This window comes from Dipodomys merriami, unplaced genomic scaffold, assembly GCF_024711535.1.
Source record: "Dipodomys merriami isolate MVZ:Mamm:240054 unplaced genomic scaffold, mDipMer1.0.p SCAF_28, whole genome shotgun sequence".
Lineage (NCBI taxonomy): Eukaryota > Metazoa > Chordata > Mammalia > Rodentia > Heteromyidae > Dipodomys > Dipodomys merriami.
In genome coordinates, this window is record NW_027204270.1 from 18,581,219 (window position 1) to 18,605,159 (window position 23,941).

General features: G+C 56.5%; 1 protein-coding gene across 1 annotated transcript; it reads right to left on the reverse strand.

Annotated features, from left to right (window-relative positions):
• Nucleotides 1-837: 837 nt before the first annotated feature.
• Nucleotides 838-22,408, reverse strand: Padi3 (peptidyl arginine deiminase 3). The gene is made up of 16 exons (XM_070037831.1): nt 22,317-22,408; nt 16,340-16,520; nt 15,368-15,440; nt 14,416-14,477; nt 13,709-13,826; nt 12,888-13,013; nt 11,815-11,993; nt 10,904-11,007; nt 10,715-10,826; nt 9,057-9,164; nt 7,663-7,814; nt 6,606-6,750; nt 6,426-6,528; nt 3,697-3,776; nt 2,455-2,580; nt 838-1,071 (listed from the first exon to the last, which is right to left on the reverse strand). The coding sequence occupies exons 1-16, from the start codon at nt 22,406-22,408 to the stop codon at nt 838-840; spliced, it is 1,995 nt and encodes a 664-aa protein (XP_069893932.1).
• Between the last annotated feature and the right edge of the window lie 1,533 nt (nt 22,409-23,941).

Consider the following 23,941-nt stretch of genomic DNA (forward strand, 5'->3'; position numbering starts at 1 on the left):
TGTCTCTCTGGGCAGCTTCTGCCACAGCCAGGGTATGGATCCACGCAGAGATCAGCAGAAGGTGGAGGGCCAGATCACTTGGGACCCTCTTCCTGCAGGTAGGCCTACCAGTGACTGCCCTGTGTGGGGCACATCTCACCCTAGCACCCAGTCTCCCCAAACAACACCCAGTCACTTATCCAGAAAATTCCAGGACGATTTCAGACAATGCTGTATTTCTACCTGTCACACAAAAGGGAGTTTATAAAGCCAAACTCCCTCCACGCACATCTAGAGGTACCGACTATGCACGGAGTTCAACATCTGGCCGGGAGCTCAGAGTGGGACCCATGGCACAACTTCCACCTAAATGGGCCCCGGGCCTTTCCCTAGGGGAGGTTCGGGGCCTCCCTAGGGGAGGGTCTCCTGTCCTGTGTGGAGCATCTGTTCCCTGCCAGGTAGGGGACGGTCAGGCCAAAGCAGAGTCCTGGGGCATTCGTTAGGACACACACAGGCCATGACGTTCGGGGTCAGGATGCTTCTTGATACCCCCTCCCCAAATGAACCTATCCCCAAAGGGTTTTAGGGGTCTGGAAGAGGAGTCCCCTTTTTATCATGTTGATTCACAAAAACGAGGTCCTTCTGGGGGAGACCAAGAGGATTCATGTTTGAGAACCAAACGGGGCTCAGGCAGGGCACAGACGTGTGTAGGGAAAGGCTTCAGAGGGGACAGGTCACCCTGGGCATGCCAGGTGGAGCCTGGGGTCACCTGATGCTCTTTGTTCACAGGGCCTGGCTCAGTTTCCATCACCCCCCCCAGGAGGCCCCGCCTCACGTGGGAGGAGGAGGGGACGGCGCTCAAGGCAGCATGTGCCACCACTTGAAGCTGAAGGGCTGGCGGCGCACGTTGGTGCCGCAGTGCACCTCGCCATGCAGCATGTGGTATGGGGCGAAGTCGTCGATGAAGACGCAGTGCAGGCCCAGCGGCTCCAGCAGCGAGCGCACCTTCTCCTCCAGGCAGCAGCGGCCATTGATGAGCGGCCCGAAGGGCTTGGGGATGCCCAGGTGCTTCCCCAGTACCAGCATGTTCACCTGCAGGAAATGGGGGTCCCTGGTCAGAGACAGCCCCTCACCTCACTCCCCCACTGCGCCACCCACCCAGAAAGACCGGAGAGAAAGGCTTTCAGGCAGCCTTGAAAATCCTGGTTGTAGCCAGTGTGGCTCACACCTGTCATCTTGAGATGATAATGATCCACTCATGATCTGAGGATCATGGTTCGAAGCCAGCCAGGGCAAGAAAATCCAATAGACTCTTATCTCCAGTGAACCACCAAAAAGCCAAATGTGGAGCTGTGGCTCAAGTGGTAGAGCACCAGCTTGGAGTGAAAAAGCCAAGTGAAACTATGAGGCCCTGAGTTCAAGCCCCAGTACAGTAAAGAAGGAACAGAAGGAAAGGAAAAGAAGGAAGAGAGGAGAGGAGAGGGAGAAGAAGGAAGGGGAGAGGGGAGGGGAGGGGAGAGGGGAGGGGAAAGGGGAGGGGAGGGGAGAGGGGAGGGGAGGGGAGGGGAAGGGAGAGGAGAGGAGAGGAGAGAAGAGATAAGAGGAGAGGAGGGGAGAGGAGAGGAGAAGAGTTGAGGGGGAGGGAGGGGAAGGAGGGGAGAGGAGAAGAGAAGGGAGGGGAGGGGAGAGAAGAGATAAGAGGAGAGGAGGGGAGAGGAGGGGAGAGGAAGGGAGGGGGGAGGGGAGAGGAGAAGAGAAGGAAGGGGAGGGGAAGGGAGAAACAGGAACTATTCTGGGAGCAGACACGTGATTACAAAGCCTTGAAGCAAGCAGGAAGAAAGGGAGCTAACAAGAGGCTTTGAAAGACAGGGCAAAAAGTCAGTGAAAAAAGGATACTATAATGTCCCTGAGATTCCATCAAAGGCCACGTCTCCTGTGCAGTCTTCCTGGATCTCCACTGAAGCTGGCAGTGCCTCTCCCTCCCTCCTTCCCTCCCTCCCCCCACCTCTCTCTCTCTCTCTCTCTCTCTCTCTCTCTCTCTCCCCCCTCCCAGTACTGTGGTTTGAACTTAGAACCTGAGCACTGTCCAACTGTTTTTTTTTTCTGTTTAATTGGAGATAAGAGTCTCACAGGCTTTTCTGCCCACACTGGCTTTGAACCACGATCCTCAGACCTCAGCCTCCTGAGTAGCTAGGATGACGGGTGGGAGCCTCCCTTCAACTCCTATCACACAGACTGGTCAGTGGGACGTGTCCTTAGATGATGGCCAGCATCCCCTCTCCTGGAGAGCGGGGGCAATCCTCAGCCATCTCTGCGTCTGTGGTAGGATGTCTCCAGTGCTGAGATCTGGGGGTCCGACACCCCTCACTCCTCTGATACCCGGGGCTTCCCACAAGGGACCTTGTTTGACCATTCCATGGACTCCCCTGTTCTTCCCTCTGACAGGACCCCCCTGCCCGGGGACTGGAGGCTCACCAGGTCTGGGAAGAAGGCCACGGCCTTCCTCTTCTCCATTTTGAAGAGCTGCGGGATGTCGATGATGTCGCGGTCCGCCAGGCCCAGCTCTCGCTTCAGCACCTCGCGGTTCCAGTCAATGCAGCTCTGGAGGTGGGAGAGGGGCTTTGGGGTGACTGGGCCAGTGTGTGATGGGGGGGATTTGGGGGCTCACATGTGGCCCAGGAGGGGCAAGGTGTTCCCTTCTACAGATCCACCGTCCTCACAAACTAACCTCTGGGTCAAAAGAAATGCCCACCCACAGAAGATGGGCTACTAGTGAGAATGTTCCAGAATGTCCCATCCTTGACCCTCTTCTCTACATCCCTCACTTCTTAGGGGGAATCTTCTCCCCATCTCATGGTTTAAAACACTATATACTGATATGTCCCAGATTTCTATCTGCCCCAAATTTCAATCCGCCTTTAATAAGACTGAGTTCAGCAAGTTTGCCTCTCTGATTGGATATCTAATAAGTGTATACATGTGATTGGACCAAAAATAAATTATTATTTTTTTAACAAAAGGCCTTGAGCTTGCTCAGCTGGCTCAGCTGGCACTCTACTACCTGCTTCTAGTCCAGCATTTGGCTGGCTAATTGGAGATGGGGATTTGCAGTGCTCCCTCTCCTAGCTTCCTGAGTAGCTAGGATTGCCGCTGTGGGCAAAGCGGTACCCTGCTCCCCAAGATAAACTCCTAATTACAATCTCTCCAGCCTGCTCCACTTCCAGAGGAGGGGTTCCCTGCCTGTCACTGCCCCCACCTCAGCCCGCAGTGGAGGGCTCAAGGCCGGCTGCCACCCTCCAGCCTCGGGACCTCTCACGGTGCATCCATCAGGAAGTCCGGTGGGAGCCACTGGTGTGATCTTTCCTGGCTCTGCCCCCTTACCACCCTCCATGGCCTCCCCTGGCTGCGGAAGCCTGCCCCAGTGGGCAGCAGTGACTTGGGTGTCCTTGCTTCTTTTTTTGGCCTAGTGTTGGTGGTCTTGGTGTCCCTGAAGACTTCCAACTACATCAGGGACCAGCACGTGCCGGCTGCCCAGCCCTTTAACTGCGCTTGAGGTCACATCTCCCTCTGGTGGTCACGCGTGAGTGGCACAGGGCAAAGAAAGCCCCTGGAGGCCTCCTGCCTGGGTCCATTATGCCCATCTGTCACCTTTAGACGTGCTACCCTTTCTGATCCCCACACCCGTCCACCCTGCACTCACAGCCCCAGCCTCTCTACCTGCACAAACTTGTTAAAGCTGATGAGGTTCTCATTCGACAGGATCTGGTTGATGGAGATGGTCTGGACCCGCCTTTCTCCTGTGGAAAAGACAGACAGACAGACATGGTGGGGCAAGAACCAGGCCTCCAGGAGGGCTCCCTGCTGCAGGAAGCAGCCAGACAGAGGCCGGGTTCACAGCTGCTGGTCTGGGCTGAGTCAGTTGCTCTCTGCCTGTCTCAGGCGGGCCCAGCCTCTGAGGGAGGGGAAAGGGTCCCAGGGCCGCTGAGCAATGACCTTTAGATTTTTATTTGAGTTCACTGGAAGTCATGATGCTTTTAATTGGTCATTCACAAGCCCCCTGGGGTGCTGCTCACTGAGTCAGCCTCTGGCTAATGGAGGAGCTGGGTCAGCTGCTCCCAACCCAACCTCCCGAGGCCCCCAGTGAACCAGCTGGTCCTGGGACTCTACCACCGGCAGGCTCTGACTTGCTTCTCTAGGGTATAGCCTGATGCCTGCCCCTGGGTGCCCGTGAAGATGGGCTGGCCAAGGAAGGGGAGGCGGGGTCCCTGGTATAGGACAGTCTGTGCTGTGATCAATCAGGCCCTGGGCCGGGAGCTTGAGGTTCGGCAGCTCACCCAAATCTCCCTCAGCATGGTAGGCATCGCCAGCTCTACCTTGCCAATGAGGAAAACCAAGCTCAGAACAATCAGACGACTCGACTCCAGTCACACAGCTAGGACGGGCGCCCTGAGAGCCCAGGGCTCCGGAGCAGTGCAGGGGGAAAGAGGGACACACATCCTTCTACCCCCTTGGGAGCCCCTTGGTTCCCTCACAAGGCCCAGCTCCCCCCTGGGGCAGCATCTGCCCTCTTGGAGCCTCAGCCCTGGTAGGAAGAGGGTGGACAGAAATCAACCTTCCCAGACTCTGATGACTGTGACCCACAAAGACTGGGCCTGATTCGTGTAAGTGACCTGCTCGCTGTGTGCACCACCTGCTCAGAGGGACTGGCTCTGGCTGACTTGTCCCAGCTTTGTTCACTAGAAACCTGGTTTCCTGGGAAAGGCCAGGTGCCTTCCCCACACACCTCACTGGCAAGTAAAATGTGGATTTGAGGATACTTTTGGCGGTCCTAGGGTTTGAACTTGGGGCCTTGTTGTTGCTAGGCAGGCACCCTGTAGCTGAGCAACACCTCCAGCCCTGTATTACACTCGCCTCCTGCTTGTTGCATGCTTGGATTGTAATCCTCCTTCTTTAACTTTCCATCGTACCTGGGATGACAGGCACACACCACCATGCTCTGTTTTGCCTGTTGGCATGATATGGGAATGACTTTTCTGCCCCAGCTGGCCTGGAACTGTGAGATCTTTCTGATCTCAGCCTCTCAAGCATTTAGGATGCCAGGTATGAGCTCTGGGGACCTGGCTTGGATTTGAGGATCTCTAAGGTTGGATGAGGGTCCCGGCCAACCTTGTGGGGTCTATATTGTGCTAGAACAGTACAGTGGAGAGGTAAGGACTTGGGAAGTGATATGAGCGAGCTTCTCGGTTTTTCTTGCTGAGGGGATTATGTCCAGGGCACCGGCTTCCTCCCTGAGGCTCCCTCCCCACCATGGCCTTTTGCTTGGAGACTGGGTGGGACCTGCGGTGGGAGAGGCCTGTGGGATTCTCAGCCTCACAGGCTGGAGGGGAGTAGATTTGAGCACTGGCTGAGGCCCGGCCAGCCTGCCCCTCGGCATCCTCCCATGTCCTTGTTCAAAAACCAGGAAAAAGTAAAAGTCAGGCACATGGCCCACATGGGTTCCTCGCTACTCAAGAGGCTGAGATCTGAGAATCACAGTTCAAATCCAGCCAGGGCAGAAAGTCCTGAGACTCTATCTCCATTTAACCACCCAAAACCCCGAAGTGGAGCTATAGCTCAACTGGTAGAGTGATAGTCTTGGGCAAAAAAGCTCTTGGGTGCTGAGATAGCACCCAGGCCCTAGTTCAAGCCACAGGACCAGCACCAACAAAACAAAACAACCCAAAACAAAAAGCCAGGCACAGTGGTTCACACCTGTAATCCTAGCTATTCAGGAGGCTGAGACCTGGCGGATCCTGGCTTAAAGCCAGCCTGGGCAGGAAAGTCTGTGAGACTCTTATCTCCAATTAACCAGCCAGAAGCAGGACTGGAGGCATGGCTTAAGTGGTAAAGTACCAGCAGTGAGTAAGGAAGCCAAGCAAATGCCAGGAACTAAGAGTTCAAATCCCAGTATAACAAAAAAATAAAATTAAAAAAAAAAAATCACAAAAGGTACCCGTACACAAAGCTGTTTCCTTCCCCCCCCCTCCCCCCCACGGTGGATTCTGGGTGCCTGCCCACAGCTGACCAGCAGTCTCTCGCCCCCTGCAGGAGACCCTGTGCTCTGCAGGCTTGGGATCCAGGCTCCTCTCCTTCCCACAGGCCACAGCTAGCAGACAAGCTATGGAGAACTGAAACCTCCATGCCAGGATGCCCCAATGGGACCTTGGAACTCATCCCAGGGAGGCAAGGAGGATGGGAAGCAGAGGCTCCACGCTCTCTGCAGACTCAGATCCAACATCACGTACCAAACAAAGGTACTCCGATGTCCATCCGAGACATTTAACCCCAGAGGCCTGGTGCAAACACACAGGTCACAAACTGGCCGATCCTCCACCTCCCCCACACCCGCCCTGCCCATCCCTGGAACTCAAGGGAGTTGCACCGAGGGTCCCAGGGCTGACACCCACCGACAATCCCCTGGAACAGGAGGGCCCGGCCATGGCCCCACTTCTGTTTTTCTTGGAAGAGCCGGAAGCAGGCACCAGGGCTGGCCAGGAGCAACCGGAAGCCCTGTGTGCAGAAGATAGACCCAGCTGAGCCCTGCCCCCCCCCCACGGCTCCTGTCCCGGATGCTACCCAGTGCTTACCTTGCCATCTGGAGCGGGGACGAAGCTCAGAAACTCATCCACATGGCCCACGGACAGCCAGTCTACAAAGAGCTCCACCAAGGGCTGTACTTTCTGGGCGTGGAGGAAGTCCCTCACCACCTGGGTGACCCTGCGCCCTCTGGACCTGAGGCCCATGGGGTTAGGAAAAGCCACTTAGCTAAAAAAGAAGACTCTATGCAGACACAGAATGGCAAGCGTGTGAGCTGTCTGCAGTATCTGGCTACAAATGTGTTGCATCCAGTCTCCGTGGCCTGCACCTGCGATCCTGCCTACTTAAGAGAGAAAGATTGGGAGGAATGCATTTCAAAGTCAGCCAGGGCAACGCTCTGTTATCTCAGAAGAACAAACTGGGTATGGTGACACATGCCTGTAATCTAGTTACACTGGAGGGAGAAATAGGAGGATTGCTGTCTGAGACTGGCACAAGGGGAAAAGTATGAGAGCCTACCTGAAAACAAAACAAAACAGCTAAAGCAAAAAGGGCTAGGAGCATGGCTCAGGTTAGCAAGTGCAAAGCTCTGAGTTCAAATCCTGTAAGGAGCCACAACTTCCACATTTTGTTTGTAAGCCTACGTCCTTTTTACTTTGCCTTCTGAAAAGTATCCAAGGCATAGTCTGCCTTGATGTCCTCTCTGGGTGTCATGAATTTGGGGGCAGTCCGTCCCCTCCACAGCACATCTCTGGATTCATCTATTACTTGATCCAAAACCTGCCTAAAGGAGCTTTGCTGGATTTGGACTTGTTCTATTCTACAAATACAATAACCATTATGATAGAATTCCCTTCCTCTTCCACAGCAGTTCTGTGTCACACAAGAGTAATGTTTGTCTGTCTGTCTGACTGTCCATCTATGTTACTGCCATCTGGGCCGACTTGTACAATGAAAGGTCAGATCGCTTGGGTCCCTGTTTATTGGGCAAGCTCACACTTTGGGGTAAGTGAATAGCCCGCCCCTCCAGGGAAGGTCAGGATGGCCCCACCCCAGCCTTCCTCCCCAAGCACCTCCAGCCGGCGCCCCCCTCCCGGAGCCTCTCACCCCGGCAGGTTACCCCCGATGAGGATCCTCCCCAGAGGGTACTCTCTCCCGTTGGCCACCACTGGGGGGCTGACCTCCAGGTTCCCAAAGGAATCAAGGCCGCTCACAGACCTGTCTCGTGGCTCCCGGGTCACGTAGCCAAAATCCAAGCCCTGGTGGGGGAAACTGAGTCAGGCGGAGACGGGATGACGGGAAGGGTTTGGATGAACTGCCTGGGCTCTTAGCTCCTAAAAGGTAGGGTCAAAGTAGCCTCCCATTCTTTGGGCAAAAATATTAAGTCAAAGATGGGTGTTGAGCTAGTCAAAATGATACATATTCTCAGTCCTGGGGCTTGAACTCAAGGCCTGGGTGCTGTCCCTGAGCTGTTTTTGTTCAAAACTGGTTCTCAATCACTTGAACCACAGCTCTACTTCCAGCTTTTTTTGTGGGTGGTGGTGGTTAATTGGAGATAAGTCTCACAAACGTTCCTACCCAGGCTGGCTTTGAATCGTGATCCTCAGATCTCAGCCTCTTGAGTAGCTGGGCTTATAGGCGTGAGCCACCAGTGCCTGGCTCTAGGCAACATTTCATGTGTGTTTAGGTGCCCAAGTTGGGAAACACTCAGACCCTCAGAATGCTGTCCTGTCTGGTCACACATACATACATACACACCAGTCACAGAAGACATAGGGGGGCGGGGTCTGTACCCCCACCAGACACAGCCCTGAAGCTTCACCGTCTGGGGAGCTGGCATCTCCCCCAGGCAGAGGCTCCTTGGAGGGCCAGCCCAGCGCCCGGCACCTGGGTGGCCCAGTAGGGATCTGGAGGGGCTTCCTATTCCCTGCGGCACCAAGGAAGTCTCCCTTCTGTCCACTGGGGGTCCCGCCGTCTCCTCTGCCCTCCGCTCCACTGCCTTCTCTGTCTGCTTTCTACTATCTCCCAGCGGCCCTGGCCCACTGGGGACACCCGTCCCTCCTCCCCCTCCCCCCCAGCCAGCTCACAGGCCGCCATGGAGGTTTCACAAACATGTGCAAAGCCTCCACAATGAGGAAACTGAGGCTGGGGGGAGGGGGTTCGTTCACCCCGTGTCACACGGCTCTTATGGCAGAGCCTGCGTCACTGTGCCATTACAGCTGTACCATCCAGGTGTCCCTCGAGGGCTGCCAGATTTAACAAATCAAAGCCCAAGAACTTGAACTGCAGACAAGGCCCATCAGAGTACAAGGATACACAAAGGGATATTTGGGGGGCAAACTGATCCCACAAAGTTAGTCCTGACTTCTCTGAACTCAGAGATGAACGTGTCACTGCTGTTCCGAATCTGGCCAGGCCTGAGTCTCCCGGTGCCCGTCCCTGAGCCCTGGCACAGCCCCTCCCCATGGGGGGGAGAGACATCAACCCCCCACCCCACTCACCAGGATTCTCTTGTAAGGGAAGTTCTGCAGCTCCCCGTTCCTGGGGGAATCAAACACCACCGGCAAGGTCTTATGTGGCGCCTGAATGTAGCCCAGCTCCATCTCATCCTGACAACGAGAGAGACGCTAGTTGTGGACACCTGGCCAGCTTGCTCGCTCAGGCCTGTTTTGCCCTTGGGGGTAGTTGCTAGCTGGCCAGGCTGAGGGACCCCAGAGGTGGGTAAGGCCAAGAGCAGCATCCTGCCCTCTGGTAAACGCAGGCCAGGATGCTGGGCCTCTACTGACTGCCTGGATAGTGAGACACACGCTAGCCTGCCTCGCTCTGCTATTAATTACAGCCTTGTGTAATCCATAAGAGAAGTGAGGAACAGAGAGGTATAGCTTTTTCTCCAAGGGGTACACAGCCAGTGAGCCAGAACCCCCTCGCTCTGCCCTCGGCTCTGCTATTAATCACCAGGACACATTTGTGCAGAGGCTCTTTTACAGCCTTGTGTAATCCATGAGAGAATTGAGGAACAGAGAGGTATAGCTTTTTCTCCAAGGGGTACACAGCCAGTGAGCCAGAAGCCAGACCCAGGCTGAATCACCCCAGTATCCTGCCTGGCCCAGCTTCACTAGACTAATCTCCAAGGAACCAGAAGTCTATTAGCTTGGCATTCAAGGTCTCCTACCTCTTGCCGTGGCCCTGACCAGAGGGAGCACACACTTTCCCCCTCCCCCACCTTCCACCTCTGGGCCTTTGCATATACTGTTCCTCCACCAGGACCCCCATCTTGAACCTCCTGGTAGTGGGCAGCTGGAGTACTAGCACTGCTCTTACCAGCTCTGCAGCCTGAGTGTTAGCTCCCCTGTGAGTTTCTTAATTATGGGAGTAATTACAGGGGTTGTCAAGATGAAATGATGCTACATAGACTTAGCAGAAAGCCATTATTCACATGTCTGCGGGATCTGGTTCAGCACAGATGATCACACCCCTTGCTGGCCTAGCCCCTCAAGGACTTGGCCTTGGGGTCCACCCCGGAGGCTCCTCCCCCTGAAAGTCCCATTCCATTGGCCCCCTACCCCAGAGGCTCCTCCCCCTAGAAGTCCTCCCCTGGAGGTCCTACTCCATTGGCCTCTACCCTGAGACCTACCCCAAGGCCCCACCCTCCAGAGGCCACACCCCCTGGAGCTGCCTCTCCTTCCTCAGCAGATTGGTTAGTACCCTTAGCAATCCAGCTACGTCCTTGATTAAGGGATCTGGGAACCATCATTCACTGTATCAGGCTGCTCAGTGCCACACTAGAGACACGTTGGACCAGAAGCTTCTCTGTGGGCTGGTCATGAGCACTGTAGGAGGTTTAGTGAGAACCAAAATATCTCCAGATGTAGGGGGACGAGTTGTCTCCGGCTCAGCTGCCGAGGGGCAGGGAACATGTGCCCCACACTGCCACCATCTAGCCCAGTGCCAGCCCTGTCTGGATAGTTGAGGGGTATCAAATCCAGCAGCAGAGTACCTGGCTTCCAGAAAGTTCTGGAGCAAGGGCTGTAGGTCTCAGATTAGAAAGAGCAATCTGGTGAAAGCACCCGGGTCCTCCTGGCATTTCTCCCCCAGGAGGGCAGGCCGGCATTCCTGAGGACGTGCCCGAAGGGCAGGGGCTGCCCATCGCCATGGTTACCTGGATCCAGCGGTCATTGCGGTTTTCAGCCTGCGGGCAGATGGTCAGCTTGCAGCCAGCCATCCTGGCCAGCTCTGCCACCGCTTCCACGAAGCCCCTATTGTTCCTCACACTGTGGACAAGGCAAAGGCAGTGGCTCAGAGCTGGCAACAGGTCACCAGGGTGAGGGCCCTGCTGGCCCAGACTCACCTGCACACATACACCTCCAGGGGTGGCTGGGTGCTGGGCGTCATGATCCAGGGCGCCACTCGGAACACCACGGTGTCCGTGAAGATCGGCGACTCGGAGAAATACTGCAGGAGAGGGGGGAGGGCAGCCACACCTGGAGCCCAGTGGCCATGGGAGTCCTGGTTCTACTCTGCAGTTCCTAAGAAAACTACCTGAGGGGCTGGGAAGGTGGCTCAGTGGTAGAGAGCTTGCCTCGAATGCATGAGGCTCTGGGTTCGATTCCTCAGCACCACAGAAGCAGAAAAGGCCGGAAGTGGTGTTGTGGCTCAAGTGGTAGAGCGCTAGCCTTGAGCTGAAGAGCTGAGGGACAGCGCCCAGGCCCAGAGTTCAGGCCCCACAACCGACCAAAAGAAAAAAAAAAAAAAGAAAAGAAAGAAAACTACCTGAGCTGGGCACCGGTGTTTCACGCCTATAATCCTAGCTACTAAGGAGGCTGAAATCTCAGGACTGCAGTTCAAAGCCAGCCCAGGTAGGAAAGTCCATAAGACTCTTATCTCCAATTAACCACCCCAGATCCATAAGTGGAGCTGTGGCTCACGTGGTAGAGCACCAGCCTTGAGTATAGAAGGAAAGCACAAGAGTATAAGACCCAGAGTTCAAGCCCCAATAGCCGCATTAAAGAGAGAGAGAGAGAGACTTGAGGTTGGGTGTGGTCTGAGACCAGCCTGAACAAAGATTCTATTTTTTTTTTTGAACAAAGATTCTTAACTCAAAACTAAATGCCAAAGAAGTTGGAGTCGCGGCGCAGTGGTAAAGCACCTGCCTCGTGAGTTCCAAGCCCTGAGTTCACTCTCACCCAGCAAAGACATCAGGAAGCCTGGGGCCACTCACACCGCGATGTCCTTCCTCACCCTCTGCCCAGCCACCCCTACCTCATTGGAGTCATCCAGCAGGGTGACATGGAAGGAGACAAGGCCTGGGAAGCCAGCGTCGGGAAAGGAGAGGCCCTCCACAAAGAAGCGTTCCTCCTCTCCACTGAGGCGCGGGACCTCGTAGGACACCTTGTCCTGGCCCAGCACACACCTGTAGGCCTCACATGAGTCCTCCGGTCCTGGGAAGGGAGAGGGGAAGAGGGAGGGGCAGCTGTGACTCTTGGGAAGCTTGACCCCTGACCTCTCAGAAGCATGAGGGACATGTGAGCTGAACACCCTCCCCACACACACACAATTATAGACCCCCACATCTTCCGTCCCCTGGGCCTTGACAAAGAAAAGGTATCCCAGGACCCAGATTTCTCTGGTAGGAAAGAGCTCCCTCACTAAGAATCGACACTGAAATGATCCCAAGCCAGCTATGCTAATTCTAGTCTGTTTTCTATTAAAAAAATGTGCATGTAGATTTGCGTTAAAAAGATTCCATAAGCCAAGCACTGATGGCTCACACCTGTAATCCTAGCTACTCAGAAGGCTGAGATCTGAGGATTGTGGTTCAAAGCCAGCCAGGGCAGTAAAGTCTATGAGACTCTTACTTCCAATAAATTACTCAGAAAAAGCCAGAAATAGTGCTGTGGCTCAAGTGGTAGAGTGCTAGCTTTAAGACAGTGCCCAAGCCCTGTGTTCAAGCCCCAGGACCACCACCACCACCAACAAAAAGACTCCATTTGTAGCCAGGCACTGGTAGCTCTGTAATCCTAGCTACTCTAGAAGCTGAGATCTAAGGAGAGCCCATACAGGAAAATCCCCGAGATTCTTATCTCCAATGAGCCATCAAAAAGCCAGAAGTGGAGGTGTGACTCAAGTGGTAGAGCACCAGCCTTGATTAAGAAACTAAGGAAGAAAGAGTTTGAGATCCTGAGTTCAAGTCCCAGGACTGTCATGCACACACACAAAGCCCCCACTTATGACCCCCTCTCTCCCCAGGGCATCTCCCAGAGCCTGACCCAAGTCCCTCCAGAGCCGCCCAGCCGGGCCGAGGCTGGGAGGTGGACAAGGTTCCCCAGGCTCACCGCACATGTGGAAGACCCGGGCCCGCTCGGCGTCGAAGCTGGAGGTGTGGAGGACGAGTCTGTGGTCGTCGAAGAGGGCAGCAGGGCCCTGAGTCCGCAGGACCATGATGGACATGTCTTCCAGGTCTAAGGCAGGCAGAGGAGGAGCAGTTGAGAGGGCCTGGGGCCCTGGGCCTGCACACAGGCCAGAGGTACAGGCAGAGGGAAGGAGGCCTGACCTGGGCTTGGCAGGGGCAGCCACAGACTGACTCTGTTACTGAGGGGAGTTTCCTGACCCCTGACCCTCAGCACCCTTGCTTCTTGTTGTTGTTTTCAGTGCCAGTCCTGGGGCTTGAACTCAGGGCCTGAGTGCTAGCTTTTGAGCCTTTTTTCCCCTCAAAGCTAGTGCTCTGCCATTGGAGCCTCCACTTCTGGCTATTTTGGTGGCTAACTGAAGATAAGAGTCTCATCCACTGTCTTGTCCCAGCTGGCTTCAAAATACAATCAGATCTCAGCCTCCTGAGTAGCTAAGATGACAGGAGAGAGCCACCAGCACCCTGCTGGCAATGACACCCACTTAAATGGTTAAAGAAGAACTTGGGGGGACAGGGCGAGGCCCTGCTACATGGCAGGTGCTCGAGCAAGCTTAGCCTCGTGTTGCTCTGGAGGAAAACAATGGTGGGCGCCTTGTGCCTGGAGTGTGTCCCCGTGTGAGGTCCGCTGGCCCCAGGGCCATGGGGAAGGTCAGCGGCCAGCTGACCAGCTGTTGTGTGGGGGGCCTGGAACTCTGGGTTCTAATCCTGGGGTCCTGGACAAGGCCCTCACGGTGGCCCGCCCCTCACCTTGCAGGCAGTTCACGTGCTCATCCCAGTTATCCGGACCATTGCCATCCATGTTGTCCCGATCACAGTTCACCAGCAGGACGGCGCCATGGCCCTCCGGACCCCAGACCCACTGCCGCTGCCCAAGAGAAGACGCAGCCTGGGATGGCAGCAGCCACACCCGGCCTCCTCCCCGCAGCCCAAGTCCACAGATCTCACCCCTGCTCCCCCTCCCTCCTCCCTCCTCCCCTCTGACCCCAACCACACCCTCCCTCTGCACCCCTTCCTCCCAGGCCCCCCTGCCCTTCTCTTTAGCCCCCAAACGCTCTTGGTTTGCCCCCAGAGTTGGCTCCAAAGATCTCTGAGAGCTTCATACGTGATAAGAGTCCTTCCCAGCTGCATCTAGATACCCGCTCATTAGACACCATGGGTCAACTGCCACCCAGGGTCTGTTTTTATACATAAAGTTTTACTGGACACAGCCACGTGATCCGTGTAGACGCTAACTGTGGCTGCTTCCCCTCCCCCATGGGAGAATCCACACAGCATGGCCCCCAGAGACTGCAATCTCACCATCCGGCTTTATTTATTAAAGTTTGCCAGCTCTTTGTTTAGATAAGAAATCTGGAACTTTCCCCCAAACAAACCAAGGCCTCTCCAGGGCTCAGAACTGGTGATCATTTTGTTGCTAAAGATTCCCGCCGTCGGGGTGCCAGGGACAGACCTACCTTGTCCATGAAGTTCCGGTCCTGCCGGTCCTCGCAGCTGAGGTCGCAGTCCAGGGCGATGTCTTTGAGGGGATGGGGAGGCAGCAGGTGAGTCTAAGCTACATCCCCTCCCAGCAGACACACCCAGAAGTGGGGGACCCATCTGTAGGATGGGGAGAGAGGCCTTGGGAGCCTCTTTGGCTGTAGCCAAAGGTTGCATCTTCCAGGAAGGCAACTGTGATTGCTCCCTCTTTTGCACCTCCAGAGCCCTTGCTGTCTGCGGCCCACCCCAGGTTTGAGCTCAGTCACTTGGTACATTCTCCACCTCTATAAAGCTGACTCATCTCCTGTGAGTGGGGGGTGGGGGTGGGGGCTGGACAGGAATTGGCCTCTGCCACCTCCTGACTGCCTGGCTACCCTGAGCCTCAGCCCAGCAGCTAGCTAGACCCCACCCCACCCCCCACCACACACACACACACACACACACACACACACGCACGCACGCACGCGCACACACACACACCTTGCTTCAGCACGCTTCCTGAAAACAGGGGGAGATCTTAAAACACCAATGGGATATTTGGGGGTCAGAATCAACCTTCCTCCACCTACAAAATGTCTTTGGTTCTTAGAGAACTGAGAATGAGGCTGGGGCTGGGATCCCAGCTACTCAGGAGGCTGAGGACTGAGAATCCCAGTTCAAAGCCAGCTTAAGAAGGAAAGTCTGTGAGACTCTTCTCTGCAATTAACAACCAAAGAGCTGGAAGTGGAGCTGTGGCTCAAGGGGTAGAGAGCCAGCCTTGAGAAGGCTTGGGGATAGCACTCAGGTCCTGAGTTCAAGCCCCAGGACCAGCATGTATGTACGCATGCATGTGTGCACACACACAACTACTTTAAAAAAGATCTGGTTTAGGATCTTTCTCAGGCGTCCCCTCCCTGTCCCCCGCCACCCCCTCAGCCGAGCTCTGCTTACCAACACAGGTGAGGTACAGCACAGCATAGGCCAGGGGCATAGACTCATGGCTGGCATGGTAGGAGATCTGTACCTGCAGAGACGTGGCTCATAGTCTCTTGGAGCCAAGCACCCTGCCCACAGATGGCCTCCAGAGACCCCGGGGGAGCCTCCTCCCCAGCCCCACCAGGAGCTCCTGTGTGATTGATGCGGCCCCAGCTCTCTTGCGGGGGGGGGGGGGGGGCAGTTCTCAATGTTATCATTGGCCAAAGGATGAGTTTTAGACTCAGCAGGGTTTAAGAATCATCTCCAAGGAGGGTGGTTCAGGGAAAGAGCATGAGACACTATCTGAAAAATTACTAAAGCAAACAACAACAACAACAAAGGGCTGGGTGTGTGGCTTAGGTGGGGGGGCACTGGCCTGGCAAGTGGGAGGCCCTGCCTTCAGCCCCGGGGACTGCCCGATTTCAGGGTGGGGGAGGGAGGGAGAGAAGAGAAGCAGCAGGTGGGTGCTAGCTGTGGGACTGAGTGGCCTGGGCAGGAGGCAGGCGGCACCTCTGGGGGCTCTCTGTGAGTCTGGCCAAGACACTTCACCTCCTGAGCGACCTCAGTTTTCTCATCTGCAGGCTCCCCACTTCAGCTAAGGGCAGGGGGGATGTGGAGACAGATGCGGAGTTCCCCGCCCCCCCCATACCACACAAATAGGGTAAGGAGGAGGTGGAATGGGAAAGCAAAGCCCCTTGGAGAAACAGCACTAAAAAGGGCAGGGCTGCCCCTCAGTCTCCACTCTGTCCTCCATTCAGAGCACAGAGATCGTCTAATCAACCTCTGTCCTCAGAGACATAGGCGAGGACTGGCCCAAGCACACACAGTATGGGGTCAGCTCGTGACTTTCAGAGCTGGGATCTTCCAACAGCCTGGCTCCTGGGGTCCACCCACAGGAAGTGGGGGGGCTGGGGACCTCCCCCCAACCCCCAGGCCTGGACCACTCACATGACTGTCATTGAGCTCATTGCTCGGGGAGTTCATAAGGACGATGATCTCCAGCCCCTGGTTGAAATGCCACCGCCGGTTGTGGGCGCGCTCCCGCCTGCTCTCCAGGCTGGGGGAGATGTAAATGTCCACGCCCGGGGTCCCGTACACCTCGAACATCTCTGTGCCCTCGGGGACAGACCTGGGAAGAACAGGGAGCGTGGGGAGGGATCCGGGGCCAGCCGAGTGCCATCTGCCTCCAAGCAGATGCAGAAAACAAAAACAGCCCAGACTGCCCAGGGCCCTGGCATTGGTCCGTGACATGTAACTGTTTTCATATAAATGTATGCTCGTGTGATATCCGGGGCAGATGCCCACAGAGAGCGATCCTTAATTGTGTCTGTGGAATTCAGGATGAGGAGAAGCTTCTGAGACGTAGCCTGACAGCTGAGCCCCACACCTGGGCCCTCCAACGGGGCCTCCAAGGCTGGGGACGGCTGGCTTTCGGCTGCGCTGCCCAGGGGAGGGCGGGCCAGCCCACATCAGGGGACATAGAGAGCCAGAGGCGGGGCAGGGGACACGGAGACAGAGATGGAGCCATGACCCGGAGGGGCAGGGCGCGCCTGCCTGGCACGCATGAGGGCCTGGGTTTAATTCCCAGCACTGCAACAAAACATACGGACAGACCCAGAGAGATGGAGAGGAAGTCGAGACAGAAAGACATGGAGGACAGAGGCCTCAGCCCCCCTCCCCCGGGGTGGCTGAAGTGACTGAGGAAGCTAGTAAGCTCTTGAGGGGACCCCCCGGCCTTGTCCCGGTGCCTATGAGAGGGTGTCTGGTGTGGAAGCCCCTTCATTTCCAGGCACCATGCCCTGGGTGTGGGGCACTGAAGCCCGTGTCCTCTGAGAGAGACCGGGGGCCCCAGGGAAGCCAGGAGAAGCCTCCACCAGGCCAGGACATGGCTCCAATGTGGGTGACTTCCCAAGGGCCGAGCTGGGGAAGGAGGGCCTCAGAACCAGAACGTGGAAGCAGGTGGAGGCGGGGCGGGTGGCGCCTCAGCAGGTGACACTCAGTCACCGGGCCTCCGGCCCAGTCTCTGCCGGTAACAGGGTATAATGACAGCCAACCCCACGGGCAGTCCCGAGGCTCACTGATCAGGGTGGGAAGGACACTATTATAGTCAATTATGGAGCTGGGCACAGGAGGCGGCTGCAAGCGGGGATGGCTGGGGAGGCTTCCTGGAGGAGAGGGCTCTGAGGGAAGGGCTGAGTCCCAAACGCCAAGAGATCCAAGGTGAGACTCAGGTGGAGCCAAGGATGGCTCCTAGCAGGGGAGGCCGCACAATGGAACTACGCCAGGGTAAGAAGGCTGTGGTTCCTGAGGCCAGGCAGCCCTGGTTCAAATCCCACAGCAGCGCCCCCCCACCCCCACCCTACCGCCTGAGAGTCCACACCTGCCCCGTGGGGATAAGGAGGAAATGGAAGGTGTGAGTGAGCACAATGCCACTCATGGCCTCATTTCACTGCTAGGAAACCCAGGCCCAGAAGATAGGCTGCAGAGAAAGTAGGGGGCTCCAGACTCCAAGTCTACTCTCATGGCCTGACACAGAAGCCCTGTGTTGTGATGACTAAAGCCTGCGGGGAGAAAAGCCTGCATCAGGTTCAGCAGGATCCAGACTTCCCACTTCCTGGGCAACAAGGGAAGCATCCAGAGTCTCCCCTGGGCACCCACCCTCCTGAGGGCCAGGCTGCCAGTGGGGCCGAGTGCCCACCATGGCATGTGGGTGGCTTTAATCCAGACAGTGCTCCTGGCATAGGCGGAACTGACCACACAGGACTGCCCAAGGGCTCTCCAGCCAGCCTAGGAGCAGGGAGGCTTTGTGGGAACTGAGGCATCTGTGTTTCCTGGACCATAAACCCTCCAGTGCGAGCATCTGAAAGTTCTCCCCAAATCAGGATGGGGACACCTCAAAGCTGGCCAACCTCAGGCCAGATCCACAGTGCTGCCAGTGAGCCCCTTCCGATGGCCGCACAGCCAAGGGCGGGTTGCTCAGAAAGCCTGGCTAGGCTGGTCTCCCTCCACCCCACACCCCCAGACCATAAGGACAACTCCAGGGAGGCCCAGACAGGAGCAGAGAGTTGCTCAGAACAACACAGCCACAGAGACAGGAGCAAAACCCAAGGTTCTTGGCTCCAGGAAGCTGCCTTTGGGCATCTGAGTCATTCTCCTTCCCAACTGGGGCCAGCAGTTCCCAGCCCCAGGCTGGGAACAGGCATCTCAGGAACCTGACACAGACCCCAGGGACCCCCGACAGGTGACATGAGCCACACTGTGTGTGTGTGTGTGTGTGTGTGTGTGTGTGTTGTGTATGAGTGCACGCTGGTCCTAGGACTTGAACTCGGAGCCTGGGCTTTGTCCCTTATCCTTTTCACTGGAGGCTGACACTCTACCATTTGAGCCACAGCTCCACTTCTGGCTTCTTGGAGATAAGAGTCTCATTCTTGGACTTTTCTGCCCCAGCTGGCTGCCAACCTCTATCCTCAGACCTCAGCCTCCTGAGGAGTTAGGCTCACAGGTGTGAGCCACCAGTACCCAGTGAGCCGTATTCTCTGAGGGAGACCCGAGAGCTGTTTCTTTTTCTTTTGAGGCACTGGGCACTAAACCCAGAGCCTCATGCATGCCAGGCAAATGCTCTTCCTCAGCCTGCAATACTTTTTTAAGACCCTGGATGACTCAAATTGTGTAGCCAGAGGTAGAAAACCTCCACTGGAGAGAAGAAGAGGCCGCCAGCTCATCCCAGGCGTGGTTCCTTAACAGAAAGCTGCTAACGGAAGGAAGGATCCTCCTTAAAAGAGGCCAGCGGCAGCCATCTTCCTACCATGACACATCCAATGGAGCCAGGACTGCTGGCGTATGCCTCTGCTCCCAGCTACTGGAGGGGTAGAGGTAGGAGGAGGTCCAAGGCTAGCCTAGGTTTAATCGCAAGATCCTATCCGAAAAGGAAAACAAACAAACAAACAACAACCACCAAAAACTAAAAACACAAGGTCTGAGGATGTGACTCAAATGGTAGCAAAGTCCCTGAGCCCAAACCCCAGTGCCACCAAATAAATAAATGCTTACATACAACGATCTTCCCACTGGGTCTAAATGGTGGACTAAGGCCTTGCCTTCTGGCCTTTCCAAGGAATTGCTCCCTGAGGTCATTGCAAGGTGAGTGCCCTCAAGGTCACCCTCAAGGTCAAGGCTGTCCCTTCTTAGAGACGTCTGGGCTCAGCTTTCTCTGCAGCCTGGCAGATGAGCCCTGACAGTTCTGGGGTCCCTTGCACATGGGGTACAGACGTTCAGTGGACTCACCTAGAGCTCTGGGGTCATGGATCAAGTCTGCCAGCCGGGAGCTCCCCCTGGGGACCCCAGGACCCCTTCTAGGTGAGTCCCTGCCCCTCTGGGCCTCGGCCTCTCTCTCTCCAGTAATGATGGACCCTTTGTCTGTGTCCTGTCCCACACTGCTCCTAACTCATCCCGTCCCCCTGAGCTGGTCACTTTGGGCAGGTGAACACCCGTGGGGCCAGTGCCGGTGGTAAATCTCACGGGTGGTCCACCACAGGGCAAGCCATGACCACAGGGCATCCACCCAGCCGCATGCCCCAGCCCATCCTGGTGGACCTGGGGACCCAGCCCCAAGTCAGCTGGGAGGGAGCATGAGTCTGCCGGGTGGCAAGAAGCCAGCCAGCCAGCTTTCCCAGCCCGAGACCCCACCTTGACAGCACCAAGAGCCCTGGGTGGGAGGGGCTCCACGAGGCTCAGCCCCTTCGTGTACTCCTCTCTCCCTCTGGAGTTCCACCCTTCCAAGACCCCCGCCTGGGGGCCAGACCCTGCACCTCACTGGGGGGACGCAGAGGACAGGGGAGTCCACGGCCCTAGGAGTGGCCTAGGCTTGCCCTTCAAAGCTCTGGCTGTCCACCTCCTCCAGGACCCTTCCCGACGGCTCGGCCCCCTGCTCCTTCTCCCAGGGAAGCACGGGCTGGTCCCCGTCCCCAAGCCAGCCAGAGCCTGGAGGATTTGGTGATCCTGGAGTCTATTCATAGTGGAGTGTTCAACATGCTGAGTGGCCGTGGGCCAGTGACTCAGCCTCTCTGTGCTCAGTTTCCTCACCTATGACATGGAGGGGTGACAGCACACGGCACTGGCTCGTTGGGAAATCTGGCCAGGGAAAGTGTGAGTCCTCGCTGACGTTGGCTTTGCCAAGGTCAGGCAGCTGGAAAGTCACCGCCTTGTGGAGCTCCCACACCCACGGCCACACCCAGGACTGTCCATCACCCCTGCCATCGCCAGCCTTCCAAGACCCCACCCCACCCCGGGAGGGACAGGGCCCCTTGGGTGTGTCTCTAGGTCCAGCTCGCACAAGGACCCAACAAAACAGGTGATGAATGGTGCGGGTCTCCACCACCTGGGGACGGGGAGGCTGCTCCCTGGGGTCCATGGATCTTCCCCTTGAAGATGCTGCAGCCCATGGCTGCCCTTCTCCCAGGCTTCCCCGTGACCCACCACCCAGAGCATCTGCCAACAGCCCGCCCCACCACCGGCTGCCTCAAGCCCTCTTCCATCCTCCTCCATCCCAGGAAGCAGCTCTGTGGGGGAGAGCCAGCCCAGCTTCCTGGACAGGTCAGACTGGAGACCTATCTGCCCGATGGGCACGAGTTGGTCAGGGGGGTGAGTCACTCCCACGGGCACACAGGGCTGGAGCCAGCCAGATGCCCCAGCGCCAGCTGGCATGGCTCCCTCCTCCCTCCCATCCCTTCCCTCTTGACCCAGCCCACCTGCCCTCAGCCAGGCTTCAGCACCTAGCTCCCAGCTGGGCTCCACCCATTCTAGATGTGGTTTCCTCCCATCATGAGCCACTCCGCCCCTCTCATCTGGGGCATCTGGGCTTCCTGATCAGTTCACTTCCATTTCTAAACTCTTATTCTAGGATATTTGTTTTCCAGGAGTAGGTAGCTTTGCCTGGTAGGGCTTAGCGGGACATATCTGGAAAACCCTTTTGGGATGGTCACAGCAGGGTGGAGGTGGTTCTGGTCTCTAGGAGGTCCAGGCCAAGGAGGCTGCTGAGGAGAGAGGGGACCCTGGTCACAGGGGTCACACACTCCCCCCACCCTCCGTCCAAAGCTGAGCTCCAGACCAGACTCCTCAAATCCTAGAAGCCAGGGCCTGGCTCCTGAACCCCTAGCCACGCCCTCTTTGCCTACAGAGAGACACACAGAGAAAGGCTCCACCTCCTAAACCATAAAGGCCCAGGAACAATTGGAGGAGAGAGGGGGGTAAAGGGATCTGAGACCATAGCTGGCATCTGGCTGGAAGCAGAGGGTCTGAGCAAGCCAGTGGGTGGCTTTGGATCTGAGCTCTGCCACTGGTTACTGTGTGACTCAAATACATGGCTCACCTTCTCTGTGCCTCAACTTGCCCATCTATCAGACTGAGATGACCACAGCAAGACCCAGCCAGAGGGCTGTGTTCAGAACAGATGATAGAGTTTTACATTTTAGAGTGACCTCTCCACTCCCCACCCCCGGAAATGTTAGACAAGCAGATAGGATCTTTCTAAAAAAATGACATATGCGGTTTCAAGCGCATACGCTAAGGGGCAGCGGGTTTAAGTGGGCACCTCACCTTGTTCCGGAGTCACCAGGCAGACCCCCAGCCCAGCCTACAGGATCTCTGAACAAGCTGCCCAGCGCCCCATGGCATCTGCAGCTTCCAATCCCCAAGACCCACCTCAGCCCCCGTGAGTCTCTGTGCATCCCTCCAGCCTTTCTGTCCCCAGCCTCATCCTAGTTCAGCGGATAAAAGCAAGGGTCCAAGTATCCCCAACTGGCAGTTGTTTTAAGGCCAAGTCAGGGGAATGGGCAGCCAGGCCTTGGCCCCTACATGCTCCAAGGAGGGAGGGCCCTTGGGCATCGGTCCCAAGGACCCACAAACCTCCAGGGCCTCTGGCTCTTACCCGTAAATGTCCACGATGGTCTCCACACCAGCCACGCACACGGCGCTGGTGGGGTGCTCCAGGGACACACGCACCATCCTCTGCAGAGACATGTTGACCTGGGACTGGGCTCGGGCCACCAAACCCAGCACTGCCCATGGGCCCCCTTGGAAAGTGGTTTAAAAGTCCCTAGCCCCACCCCTCTGGCCCTGGGCACAAGCTCATTGGCTTTAGTCCTGGAAGCTCAGCCCCTTCCTAGATGCCCAAGAGCCAATCGTCTCTTCAAGATTGGCTGGAAAGGCCCCCATATTTGCATATGAACCTGCTGCACTCACCTAGGGCACGCAGGGAGTTAATTCCTAGATCTAAGGGGAGCAAGTCCCCACAGGCCAAGGCAGGAGGGGTTGTTGGGGAAAAGGGAGGAGGGTGTGCAGAGACATGAGGCATTGATGTGGACCCTTCCTCACCCCCTCCCCCAAAGCCTGTGTGTGTGTGTGTGTGTGTGTGTGTGTGTGCCTGCCCACGCGCGTGCGTGCACCAGTACTGTGGCTCAGACTCAGGGATTTGCACTTTTTCTTTTTTTTAAATCAGTTGGGGGCTTGAACTCAAGGCCTGGGCACTGTCCTGAGCTCTTTTTACTCAAGGCTAGTGCTCTACCACTTAGAGCCACTTCTGGTTTTCTGGTGGTTAATTGGAGATAAGAGTCTTACGGACTTTCCTGCCCGGGCTGGCTTTCTCAGACCTCAGCCTCCTGAGTAACTAGGATTACCGGTGTGAGCCATTGGTGCCCGGCAGATTTGCTTAACTTTTTTGCTCAAGGCTGATGCTTCACTGCTTGAGCCAGACCTCCACTTCAGGCTTTTTACATTTAATTGGAAATAAGAGTCTCACAGACCTTCCTGCCCAGGCTGGTTTCAAACAGCAATCCTCAGACAGACCTCAGCCTCCTGTGTAGCTAGGCCTGCAGGCTCTAAAACCTTCTGACCAGCCTAGAGCAACGCCAGCCTTTTCCTTACAGCCTGGATGGCACACGCAGAGGGGGCTTCGCCCTGCCTCACCAGCCTGGCTGAGCTGTCTTGGACGTGGCCAAGACTGCTGGCACTCCAATGTGGAACTCAATTCACCCTGCTGCCGTTGATGTCACTGGAGAGAAAACCTCGGGGGCAGAGAAGGTCAGAGTAAGATGCTCACTTGTCCAGTGGGGAAACTGAGGCCAGGGCCCACCTGGAACCACAAGAGGAAGGGCTCTAAGAAAGGGAAACGACTTCTCCCACACACATCAGTGAAGCAGCCCTGGGAGGGTGGTAGCTCCCCTTTCCCGGCCTCAGTTTCCTCATCCGTAGAAAATGTGACTAGTCACCAGCACCAGCAGAGATAATGGCAGGCCTGCGCCCTGCCCTGCCCGGCAGGGGCTCAGAAGGTGCTGAATCGAAGTCTTCTCCCTTCTCCATGCTGCTGACCGCCAGGAAGGGCGGGGACTGGACCTCAGCTGACTCGCTAGTGCTGTCCAAGGCTCCCAGCTGGTTGGTAAAGCCCACGTATGGGAAACATCTGGGTCCAGGACTCCCTGTTTCCAGTGTAACATGGCCTCGGTGGCCCAGTCAGCTCTGGGGAGGGCCGAGGTCAGGCAGAAGCCCCACACAGCC

What these genes read in the sequence shown, in the direction of transcription:
- Padi3 (XM_070037831.1), bottom strand. Translation starts at nt 22,408, where the DNA reads ATGTCTCTGCAGAGGATGGTGCGTGTGTCCCTGGAGCACCCCACCAGC. An exon ending in GCTGTACCTCACCTGTGTTG is followed by an intron (nt 14,478 to 15,367) that starts GTAAGCAGAGCT and finishes ATCCCCTCAAAG; the next exon opens with ACATCGCCCTGGACTGCGAC. An exon ending in GCACGTGAACTGCCTGCAAG is followed by an intron (nt 13,014 to 13,708) that starts GTGAGGGGCGGG and finishes TGCCTGCCTTAG; the next exon opens with ACCTGGAAGACATGTCCATC.